Raw genomic sequence first — 13030 nt, 5'->3', positions numbered from 1 at the left:
AGGCAGAGTGGAAAACATTTGGGAAACATATTGGGAAACATATTGGAAAACATTTGGGAAACATATTGGATACAAAAAATATTGGAAAACATTTGGATTGCCGCCGCGAAACCAGAAAAAAGTTCTGGTACTAAAAGATCTTAAGAAATGGAAAGATAACATCTGAAAGAGAGAAATGCGAGATTTTCCAGGAGCAGATTGAGTGGTCTTTTGTTGCCATTAAAAGATGTAGGAAAAGAACAGTTGGAAGTTACGATTAGCTGAGAAAATTCGAAATAATAAAAACATAGATCGACCCCCCCCCCCTTTCCAGACCAGTTCGCTCTGTACAAGTTTCACAAACACCAATCGTCTCAGTAAGTTTGATAAATTTCACAACATTTATCACTTCTACTGGCGATTATGCATAATCCTTTTAGACCCTGTATGCACAAACGATGGAGGATGTCAGAAACTCCACAATTCATAGGAAGGATGCCGTCGTCTAAGGAAGAGACTGAACATCTTCGTGATGTGGGGCGCGGTAGCCCAGGTCGATAAGATACTCGCCTAAAGTACCAAAGGATGTTTAGAGGTGTCGCGGGTTTGATACCCGGTTCGTCCTTGTCAGAAAACTTTCCTGACACAGGGGTACAACAGAAATGGCAACATGACCACAGAAAAATTGCTACCGCATATAGTCCCCCATTGAGGGATTAGCGCACCAACCTCTCGGTGAGTATAAAAAAGCAAGTCTGCCGTTCGGATTCGGCAATAAATTGTAGATCCTAGTCTAATTAGCCCTCGTGTGCAGAAAATGACCGTGGTGTGGCAAAAATGATTAAAGCCGAAGTCCTGAGGTTAAAAAAAATCTACAGAGAGAAAAAAAACAACCCCTTCCCAGTGCCGTCTTAAGGCATGGGCCCGCTCGGTCCGGAAGCCTCAAGAGTATACAGGGGTTTCACGAAAATAAGACCTAGTTTGAAATTTTCTAGAATTTACTAGGTAGGGCCTCAGAAACAGCACTTGACCTGGGGGGGCATGATGCTCTTAAGACGGCCCTGCTCTTTCCCCCCAGGGCTGTACTGTGTTTTCTCGGGGGCAGTCTTTTCTTGGAGTCTCCTTGAAATGGTTATGCTCAGAAAAAAAGTTACCAGGCGGGCGCGCCCCCCCCCCCATTCGGCTCGGGGCACCGCCCAAGTTGCAGGTCCCCCTTCTGTTTCTTAGTACTGGGTCTGAAACTGATAATTTTAAATGAAGAGTTCATGAGTTTTATAAATATGAAAGAAGTCATACAGAAATATCACTTTAATTTAACCACTTTTATTATCATCTTAGCCCATGTGTGATGCGTGCACTACATGAATTTTACCATAAAATTCAATTCAAATAAGTATGATGAAGATAGATCCTTTGTGATGAGTATCCTGCATAAATGTGTGACGTTTTGCTTTTTTAATGTTTTTAAATCTCATAATTAAATCAAATAAGTTGGGGTTTTATTCTTATTTACTAGTTATATAGCAGTAATCCCGTTCTAGAAGAAGCTTTTCCGACTTATTCGTCCCTTAATATCCAAGCAAGAGGTGTGGGGGGGATGAGGATGATCACCACACATACGGGACAGTAATGACTAGCAAAAATTGCCTTCTCTGACACATCACTCTGGATTCACGCCTGTGGGGGCTGACTACTGTTTTTGCACTGGGTGCCACTAGGTGTAAGACCGTCCCTGACATCACACTCTTTCCCACGAGGAAAAAGGTGTTTGGATATACAGAGGAAAAAAAAAAGTGTCTCAAAATGAATAACAAGACTCACTGAAAATCACAGTGAAACATAAAAGGCACAATACAGTAATGCTTAAACATAGTACTATCACCTCAATGTGTGAGAAAAGAAAGATAAGAGAACATACATAATTATCTGAGTCATCGTAGTACCATATAACACAAATAAATATAGTGGCCATTGTAAATGTTAGACATTTTTCTGAGATGTAAAATGTTAAACATATCCCATGTACATAAAACTTAAATGAGGCATGAAAATGAATAAGAAACAAACCACACAAACAAAGATATCAGTCTTTTTTTTAAACAGTCAATTACTGTCGGTAATAGGAGAAGTCATTATACAACTTTTTTTTAGAGTGTGCGACAATATTGTTGCACCAGTTTTTCTCTTCCTACAGAGCCAACGTATGCTCAGAAAGATTTTCTCTCTAGGTCGTAATCTGGATTGAATATCCTCTGAATCCAAGAGTTACTTTACCGTACACCAGCTCCAGTCATATGTCGACATACTGCAATTTCCAACCAGTGGAGTTGTTTGGGAAACGAAGGCTTCATCCATCAGTGGTTGCCCCAGGTTCGGTAGGTAAAGAACTTGCTTCTGACTTTCTATGGCCCGATTCAAACCCATGGACCATGATGGTAACCTTCATAATGGGAAGACGAGCATCTTACCACTGTGCCACTCGAGCACTTGAATCCAAGAGCTGGTCATTGTTGTACACTACTGTTGAATTTTATGGACATTGAACGCATCTTGGGTGACACAAATGAGGCACTCGTAGTTGGTCTAGAGACTGCAGTGGGCACTACATGGTGCTTTTCAGATGACAGTTGCAGGAGCATTCAGCAGATAGACCAGGACTTCTGAATCTCTCGTCACAACATCACACTGTGAAGGATTGAACAAGCCTTGGACGAGTTATTGCGATCTCACTGTCGAATTAGGCCCCACACTTGGATTACCCAGAGAAATGTCAGTTGAGAACTGATAAATGCATCGGACGAAACGAGCAGGATGTTCAATTTTAGCTTGACTGTAGGTGAACGGAAGTTTTCTTTTGCCAGACTTGGCAAACGGCAGAATTCGATCAGGATTTGCGCTTCTGACAATGTGTGCAGTAGGACTATTAGTCACTGATGCAGCTCTGTCTGGAGGCAAAACAGGACACTTGGGGGAAGGGAATTGTGGAATGAAAACTTGTGGTGCCTTAGTTGTAAAATATTGTTTTTATGGTCAAAGTATGATAAAAAAACAAATGAGGGTTTTTAAAATTTCCTGGTTATTTATGTATAAAAAATTGTTTATCGGTCTGTTTGTGTGTATGTTCTCTATACAAATCTACAATTTCAGACCGATCATCTCCAAATTTTGCACATATACAAAATTGCATTTGTCACTTTAAGCTGCCAGTATTATGTATAATAGTTTATTCCTTTATAATAGTTTGTCACTTTTGCAATCCCCCAATAATTGAAAGAAACCCAGGCATCGTTGAGTATTATAGCTAGTTATTAATGGATGTCCCAGTTTTTAATAACAATTTTCAAGATTTGTCCTGGTTTCGCAGGCACCTCATCTGGTCACCCTGGAACAATGTGTAAGGCATTATTGCAAAGGCTCTCCCATGTCCACCTGCATTACCATAGGCAAACCTTGAATCTCAACCTGCATTGTACAAAGTGGTGGAAAATCATGTAAGGAATCCTATGTCAACACCTCGAACACAAAAGATGATCGAGTTATCTAGCTGATCTTAATTCACTTCGTTCACGCAGTGTGCTTTGCCTCCGACACTCAATTTGTTCTTGGCTGACTGGCATACTCCGGCTAAGTGTCCCGTCTTTTCACATGAAGGGCACATAGTCTTGGCAAACTCGAAATTTGAGGACTTGTGCCCACTTGTGCCACATGCATAACAGGAAAACCTTAGCTTGTGGTGGGTGATGATCTTTGGAACTTTTCCATGGTTGCTTTGTTTGTCTTTGCTTCATAAACAGCACTTTCGCTGGAAATGCATTGTTGCCACGCAGGTTAAAGGTATTTTTCAAAGTCACTTCCATTCACATCGCGATCTCCGACACCTGATTGAAAGACAGCTCTATTTCTGCCTACAGCTTTGCTGAATTGCATCATCATTTATTCCAACAGTCTTTTCTGAATCGCATCATTTATTCCCCACATGAGCCTATCTCATAGCATTTCCGCTAATGTGGGACCATAATTGTAGAACCTGCCAAGAGCATGAAGTTTGCCTATGGAGGTTTGCACAGATTCTCCTGGTTCTCCTCCTAAGTGACACAGTTGAACTTCAACTGCTCTATAATTTCTTTCGGAGCCGGTTCGAAATGATTCCTGAGAATGTTTATCAGTACTGCTAGCATTCAATCCGTCATAACGCTGGATAATAATATATACCAGCATAATATCAGTCATAAATACCAGCAATAGGAATATTTCTCATCTTTAACTGCATTTGTAATGAGGTCCTGGAACAACCTTTCTGCATACTCCAGAAAGGGCTCTTTAATGCAGTTGAATTCTTGTGCTTGCTCAATAGACGCCATCCAGAACATAAGAGGAAAACACTGCTTTTTATCTTATTCCAGCCTGGCCGAGGCAGTGATTTTCAATGCCTCCAGAATGGGAATCAACCCCATCTTGTGTCGCTACTGAAATGTCTCTTGACATTTATATGGGTCAGACTGAAGGAGAACTAGAATTCACACACGATAGCATAACAAGCTTTATTCCAAAACTATATTAAATTTCCCCCCCCCCACCCATGATATCCATCCTGTTCCCCAATATACACATTGACAGATGTCTGTTTTGTTTTTTGTTTACCCATCCTCCACCCCAACAAAAAAAAAATGCTTGGAGAAAAGAAACGGAGAAAGAAGAAAAAATATTGAATGCCCAGAAAAATACTGATTCAGTAAAAAAAAGAGAATCTGACCTTCGCCTTAATTTTATTACTTCTCCAGGACTTCCATGACGTTTTTCTCATTCCAAGACTTTTCCGGGACTTTGTAATTTTTTGTGATGGTAGACACCATGAAAAGTTATAGAAGAGTGTATGTAAAAGCAGTTAATCAGCTATCTAAACCATCAGAATATTTTTACTCTTAACCAGTATGATTTAAAAAAAAATAAAAATACAGAAATGGCAATAGTTGAATTTAATGATTACTTAAATAAAGGATTTAACAACAATAAATATTCTATAACATTCTTTCTAGATTTAAGAAAAGCTTTTGATTTTGTAGACTTGGATATGCTACCTAGAAAATTATCAATAGTAAGAATAAGAAATAATATATTGAAATAGTTTGTAACCTGTTATTATAATAGACAACAGATGTTTTATATAAACTTCAATATATTGTTGTAGAAAAATTTCTCAAAGATGTATTTTATGCATGAATTTATTCAATTGTTAATTATGGAATTTAAGTTTGTGTGGAGGGTGCATACGATAGCAACATATATCAACTGAACAACACATACAATAGAATAAGATTCCAAATCACGAATTATTCTAAGCCATAGTTTCCCAACCTTTTTTGTCCCATCGCCCCCTTCTTCAGAAATTTCTTTTTCCAGACCAGTTTATTTCAATGTTAATTAGAATCAGGAACACAGAACTGCCAACTCTCCCGATTTAAGCGGGGGACTCCGGATTTTTCATCCTTTCTCCCGCTCTCCGGATTTGTTAAAATTTCTCTGGATTTTGACCGAAAATTAGATTTTATGCGAGCTTTTACGTTGTCGTGGCATCAATAATTACCATCGTCGTTAGGGAAAACACCCATAAAGGACAGCCGTAGTCATTTCCATCGAGCAGCAGTAAGAAAAAGTGTCTGTGACCGCATTTAAGCAACTGGCATAGACGCGACTTCGTTTTCGTAGCATTTATCGGCAATCATTTATCAGGGGGAAGCTTTTGGTTGCTGAAATTCCTGTATAATCGTTATTGTATTCCATTAACAGCCGCGTGGTAAACACGTTTTTTTGTCCGCAGCTTTGTAATTTGAATTTTTTAAAATCGTTTCTTCCGATTAAGCATCTTCAGAAAGAAAATATAAAACTTTAAGCTATATACAGCTAAATATAAAGCTTTTAAGAATTCATATACCCAAGATTATCAATCACTGATGGCATCCACGAAAGGAAACACATATTTTATGAACAGTATGTAGATGTGATTTCTCTATTCTGCATGGAAAGACTGGCATGGAATTATATTCTTCTCAGGGGCAATGCAGAACCTGCCTTGGGGGGGGGGAGAGAATGTAACTTTTTCTTAATTTATTAAAAAAAAAAATTCGAAATTTTTTTTTATGAACTTTTTTTTTGATCGAGTATATGAGTATCGGGGGAGGGGGTGGGGTACCCCTTTTGGGAGAATCTCTGGATTTCAAAAGTTGGCACGTCTGGGAACAATAATATTAAAATTCATATTTTTAATAAATATTGGCTGATTTTGTGGAACAATGAAATGCAAATTAGATTTTTGAGCATGTCATATCATAATCAGATACAGACTTTTGAAACGAGGATCCACCTCCATCCTCCCGCACTTTTGTTAATACAGTAAAACCGGTCTTCAATGGAATTGCAAGGGCCAAGATTTTTTTCAGTGTAACACAGGTTTCTGCTTAATAAAGGTTTAATTGATATACAGTGAAATCTGTGTAAAATGGAAGGTCTCAAGAGACTGAAATTATTTTCCATTCCAGACATGTTTCCGTTTTATGGAGATGCATATAAAATTTATTTCCATAGTTTACGAAACTTAAGTTTTGAGAACATCACTTTAACTTCTACAAACCAACAGGTGTTAAACAGAGATGTGCATATTATTATTTTGAATTTTTTCATGTTTAGTATTTCAAATAACTATAAATTAATATACATTATATATGAATATGTAATATGTATATGTAATATACATTATATATGAATATGTAATATGTATATGTAATATATATTATATATGAATATGTAATATGAATATGTAATATGAATATGTAATATGAATATGTAATATACATTATATATGAATATGTAATATACATTATATATGAATATGTAATATACACTGCTGCCACCGTAAATGCAACACCCTGAAGGAAGCATGCAAATAATATGAAATTTACAACATGCATTAGCGGAGGTGAGATATGCAAATGATTAGAATTTCAGCGCAGACGCACATCACGCGCACCTGTGGCGCCCTTTTAAAGCGCTATTTAAGGCTTGGAGATTTCGACGATTTGAAGTACGGCAATTGTGTTTTTCTTGTGGTTTTTTCAAAAAAACTATCAATTATGCCTTGTAGAAAACAGCGATCATCTTTTGATCAAGTATCCGAGTTCGACAGAGGAAGGATAGTGGCCTACCGAGATTGTGGATTATCTTTCAGGGAAATCGGTAGTCGCGTTGGACGAAACCAAACAACTCTAATGCGGATATGTAATCGTTGGATGCAGGAGGGTACGACGGACCGACGTGTTCGATCGCATCCACCTCAGTGCACCACTTCATGTGATGACAGGCGTATTGTGCGTATGGCAGTGACGGATCGCTCAGCCACATCACGAACCATAGCACAGCACATTCAGTCTGTACCACATCATCCAGTGTCTGCACGTACCATTCGACGCCGTTTACAGCAGAGTGGTCTGTCCGCAAGACGTCCATTGCTTCGTCTACCCTTGACGCAGAACCACAGACGTCTCCGCCGCCAATGGTGCGCTGAAAGAAGGATGTGGCGGCACAATGGGATGAAATTGTCTTTACTGACGAGTCACGCTTCTGTCTGCAACACCACGATGGTCGGATTCGAGTCTGGAGACACCGTGGAGAGAGGATGCTGAACAGCTGCGTTATGCACCGCCACACTGGTCCTGCACCAGGTATTATAAGTATGGGGCGGTATTGGATACACTCTCGCACTCCTCTAGTACGCATTGCCGGTACTTTAAAAAGCCAGCGCTACATCTCCGAGGTGTTGGAGCCAGTTGTCCTTCCTTACCTTCAGGGCTTGCCCACAGCCATATTTCAACAGGATAATGCGCGACCACACATGGCACGCATTGTCCAAAGGTTCTTCGTCAATCACCAGATTGAATTGCTTCCCTGGCCAGCTCGCTCTGCGGATCTTTCGCCGATAGAAAACATGTGGGCCATGGTTGCTCAACGATCGACCCAGATTACATCCCCAGCTGCCACACCAGATCAACTTTGGCAACGCGTGGAAGCTGCTTGGTCTGCTGTACCCCAAGAACACATCCAAAGTCTCTTTGAATCAATGCCGAGGCATGTGGCAGCGGTGATCTCCAACAATGGTGGCTACTCTGGCTACTGATTTTGACAGGAACCACACTTCACAGAAGTCTATAAATGTAATCATTTGATGCTTGGTCAACATGTTATCTACAAAATAAATATTGTTGCGATATCTCTTGTCTTTCTTGGTGTTGCAATTTGGGTGGCCAGCAGTGTACATTATATATGAATATGTAATATATAAGTACATTATATATGAAATTTCAAAAATTTCATATTTAATGCACTAATAGTTAAAGTTCAATGTACCACAGAATGAACACTTATTATTGTCAAAAAGGAAATTTTTTTTAATACAGTGAAACCTCGAAATGATGATATTCTGCCAGCCAAGAAAAATATCGTAGAGCAGCGGTTCTCAACCGGTGCTCCGCGGAGCCCTTGGGGCTCCTTGTGCACTCTCCAGGAGCTCCGCGACCACTCTAGGAAAATTTTAAAAAAAACATTAAAATTAAAAAATAATAATTATAAATATTTTTAAACAGTAAAAATAAATCAGTAATCTTAATGAATAATTAAAAGTGGACCTACGGGGCTCCGCCATAGAATTTTTTTACTAAAAAGGGCTCCGCGAGTCAAAAAGGTTGAGAACTGCTGTCGTAGAGGAATTATCGTTATATCGAGAGGCGAAATTAAAATTACTCTTACGTGTGATCAAATTTATGCCCTCGTTGTCATCTTTTCTATATCAACATTGTTAATAACATCATAAAATGCGCTTTTATGTATTTACTCACTTCAAAAAATTGATTATAAAATTAATTAAATATATTTTAATTTATAAAAATTCACCAAGATGCATTGCCCCTGAAAAGAAGTTTACAGCATTGCACTTTCATGTCTTACACAGAAAGTAGCAATGCCAAAAACTTGCACACAAATTCTTTCCACTTTAGCAGGTTTTGTATCTACAACTCTAAAATTTGATTTTTTTTATGACAGTGTTTTTGTTCCCACTTAACAGTGGAAGCCATCAGGGCAGTTGCCCCCTTTTTCCTCTCTGATTAATTCCAGCCCTGGTCATAGAATGCACACAGCTTGCATACAATTTTGTAAGTCTTACATATCATTCGGAAATTCCACCCTTGCACTGATTTCTCCCATGGAAAGTCCTGCTTTCCTGAAAAATTCCATCACAGTTTCAGAAAGTAACTGCTTTAAAATACATGGCTTATCAAAACCACAGCATCAAGTTGAAATACGGAAACAGATTTTCGCTTATCTAAGGGTGGATGATGCAGAACTCGCATTTCCGAGCATAGATTGCATAAAAAGTTTTGGTGGAGCACTTAAACATTTTAGATGGTTCTTTGGTCTGTTGGTTGCGAAACACTCAACAGTGTTAATGTGAAATTTTCCATTAAAGAGTACAATTTTCTTTTCATTTCTGCATTAGACAGGTTCTGTTTAATGTGTAATTTTTGGCATTGACCCTGTTATCAAAAGTCAACAAATCCGGAATCCCCCCCCCCCCCGTCAGTATTGCTGATGTAATACTTGAGTGACCCCAATACAGATTTTTTCAGTGAAGGGGGATTTCTTCCTCCCCCCTTACCAGCCTATGCACCAGGTATTGAGAATACAATATTCTTTGATCTAAAATCCATATTTTATAAACAGGAATAACTTGAATAAAAAAAGATTTTTTTCTTGAAATTTTCAGCTTGTAGGTGAATTTTGTCTGTATTTTAATTTTTCTTATTAAAATGTAATAGTATCAATAAATTTCGTAGATCATATGTGAAAATAACTTCTCAACATCAACGTGACTGTTATAAATCAGATTTTGATGCTGATTATGAGCAATATAAGATTCTACACTGTCTTGTGAAACAAGCTGTTGTCAAGTTCACTACTTTTGAAAATGAGTTGAAGCGTTACAAACCAGGCACAGAAGAGTACATGGTAAGTACATTATTTTTCATTATTCATTTACAGTTAGAACCAAATAACTTTCTAAACTTGCCAGGGTTCGCAAATTTAAATCACTTGATTTTTTTTAAAATCATTGATTTGAATCTCACAATTTAAATTTTACTTAGTTAACTTCATTAATACTGAAGTGAAAGTTACCTAGTATGGTATGCATTTTGTTGAAAATGTTATTACATTTGGAAATTACTAGTTCTTGATTAAAAAAATATAGAACTTCTCATAAATATAGACTTCAACCTTTCCCTAGACACAGTGCAGAAAAATGTATCTGCAGAATCTAAAAATAGAACAACTTTGTTATATTTCTTGATTTTTTTCTTTGCATTAGAAAAATTACAGAAAAATATATGGAGTTGCAGTTATGTAGAAGCAGGGGGGTCTGGTGCCCTAGGTGCTGCACCAGAGGGGCCACAAATTTCAATTATCAAACCCTCTTCAACTACCAGTAGTTGAGAGGAACTACGAGGAACCTTGAACTACACTGGTACTTAAGATCATGTGACATGAAATAGTAGTTTGCGGAGGAGAAAATTTTTGGTTTCGAGAGTAGTGGATCTCCAACCAATCGGGATACTATTTAAACTCTACAACTACTACTAATTGTTTATCAATTGTTTTTCTTCACTGGTGGTGGCAGCAACTGATTGTAAAGCAAACTTTTTCCAAGGAATTTTTTTTCTCACCATAAATTGTTGTCGCCCATGCTTTGCAATGTTTTTCCCCCCACCAATATCGCTGGCTACTTATCTTGTAAACGTATGAGCACGCAGCATATTTCATTTTTGTGGATTTTTTTTAAAATTCAAATTCAGTATATAATAATAGTAAATGTTTTTCTTGTCTACGCTCATCGGTCCCACACTTGGAATCTTTCCAAAGACCCATGCTTTTGGATAATTGAAGAAACGAGTACTTAAAGCCCCCTCTGCATTGAAGTGGGTCCCATATTGATGAAACTGAAATTCGAAAAAAAAAACAACAAATTTTCACAACAAAATATAAGATATTAAATTAAAGTGGCTGGCACTGGTTGAGCCCCTCCCCATCCCAAGCATCCTGCTGAATAATATTTTTAATACAGCAGATACAGAAAACTGGCTAAGTAAAGAGATATCGATGTTTCAGGAAAGGAAAATTCACCTCTGCCCTCACGGGGACTCGAACCCCAGTCTCTCGTTTGCTGGACGAGTACTCTACCAACTAAGCTATGAAATCAGAATTTCCTCTCCTTGGAGCGTATGTATATGTTCAATGGCTCTGTGCAATGGATGGTGGCAACATTCTACTAATGGCTCGTAAATGACATCAGCTAATGGTGTCGCTGCAGTTGAAAATTATGATATTATTTGTTGTAAAGTACTATTTATTGTTTTAATATTCTCATTCACAAAATATGCTCATCAAAAAATATAATTATAATTTTTTTCAAAGGATTAATACCATTGTTTTTCAGTTAAGAAAAATGTTTAACGTTGATTTTTTGTCCTCTCTCTCTAATTTATATATTTGTTCCACTGGGGTTGTTGGTACAGATGAAATCAGTGAGAGAAAATAAGGAAATTGACATTTTTGGTGATATAATGTTTTAATTTGTCATTAAGTCATGCATGGAAATTTTTATTCCCATGAAAATAATAATAAACTATTGCTTAAAGGCAAATGCATAGAATTAAAATAACCTTTGTTTGCTTGGGAAGCATATTTCAGAACCCTTCATTTGCTCCATGAAAACCTTCACATAACTTCACAGCCAAGTTCCTAGGAAACAAAATTCTTTGAGAGTTGGAAAAATCTCGCTATACAAATTCATCAGCTGTTTACACACAGCATGATCAAAAAATTAATACTTGTTAAAACAAAGTTTAAATTTTTTAGTCTCAAAATGTTCTATTTTAAACTTGTAGAGTATTTGACGTGGAAAAAAGGAAATTTTTTTCCAATCGTAAGTCATTAGTTTCAAGAAAAACTCTGAGAGGCATCTGAGTTTGCCCATACACATAAAATCAAACACAATTTTTATCAAAAAATAGTATTTGAATATAACATCAAATACTGGAGTAATAAGTTTCGAACAGTAATTTGCTTCTCGTATGATGATGACCTTCATTAAATAACTAAAACTGCCAACACAGTTTTTAGTGTTGAATACTTCATCACTAAAAACTGTGTCGAAAATTCTAATCTAGTTTTTTAGCCTCTGTACGAATTTCATTTTTTTTATATCATTGTAACAACATAATTCCTTAATAAATATGCTTCATCTCAGCGAGTTACAAAATATAGTTACTTAAGAAGTTGCATGATTTTTTTTCCCTGAAAATCAAACTTCCATTAAGCCTTACAATATTTTTTATAGATGATTGAACAGTTCAGGATATTGATAATCAAATCAAGATTTTAATCCTCCAGTTCATGAGTTTCTGAAAAATTAATGCTTAATATTACTACAAATTTACCATGGTTTATTTAAATTTTAACTTTTTTATCACAAAAAAATAATTCAAAGTTTTGTCAATTAGATGCGATATTTTATTATCAATCAATTTTAGCTTATCAGTTACTTTATGCATTAAAAGTTGATTAATCTAAAACACAAATTTGCAATTTCCTTATTTATAACCAATTGTTAACGATTTCACGTTTTTATTGTATATCGAGTGTGACCCTACTGCAACATTGATTCTAATCATCCCACTAATGTAAACATCCCAAAATGCCGTGATCGAATTTTATTCATAATCTTACGAATTTTGTGCTCCATAGATATTCATTGCGTAGTGAATCTAAGTCAATAACCACAGGCCCGTGTAAATGACAAGTCCAAGGAAACAAAGATAAAACAGTTAATTAATCTTTAATTATTAGGCTACTATAAATAAGGGCATTAAATATACGATTTACAAATAGAAGCTAGGATAGTGCAATTACATAATTTCAATTTACATGGAGAGTGATAAATGGTTCGTAA

At 36.9% G+C, this 13030-nt stretch overlaps 1 protein-coding gene and 1 non-coding gene across 3 annotated transcripts in view; one reads left to right on the top strand and one right to left on the bottom strand.

Moving 5' to 3' along the window:
- The window catches only part of Su(Tpl) (Suppressor of Triplolethal), a 192611-nt gene that overhangs the window by 144683 nt on the left and 34898 nt on the right, over window positions 1-13030 (top strand). For both annotated transcript variants that reach the window (XM_089249646.1, XM_089249647.1), the window contains one exon: window positions 9861-10032. In XM_089249646.1, coding sequence (XP_089105772.1) covers window positions 9861-10032 — 172 coding nt within the window. The remainder of the gene's footprint in view (window positions 1-9860; window positions 10033-13030) is intronic.
- Window positions 11206-11277, bottom strand: TRNAA-AGC (transfer RNA alanine (anticodon AGC)). The gene has a single exon. It is a non-coding gene; the product is annotated as a tRNA-Ala (tRNA).

Source organism: Pholcus phalangioides, unplaced genomic scaffold (genome assembly GCF_987345545.1).
Source record: "Pholcus phalangioides strain wild (caught in Gottingen) unplaced genomic scaffold, Ppha-v1.0 ptg000022l_1, whole genome shotgun sequence".
NCBI classification, from domain to species: Eukaryota; Metazoa; Arthropoda; class Arachnida; order Araneae; family Pholcidae; genus Pholcus; species Pholcus phalangioides.
The sequence above is the reverse complement of the archived record's forward strand: the minus strand, read 5'-3'. Positions and strand labels throughout refer to the sequence as shown.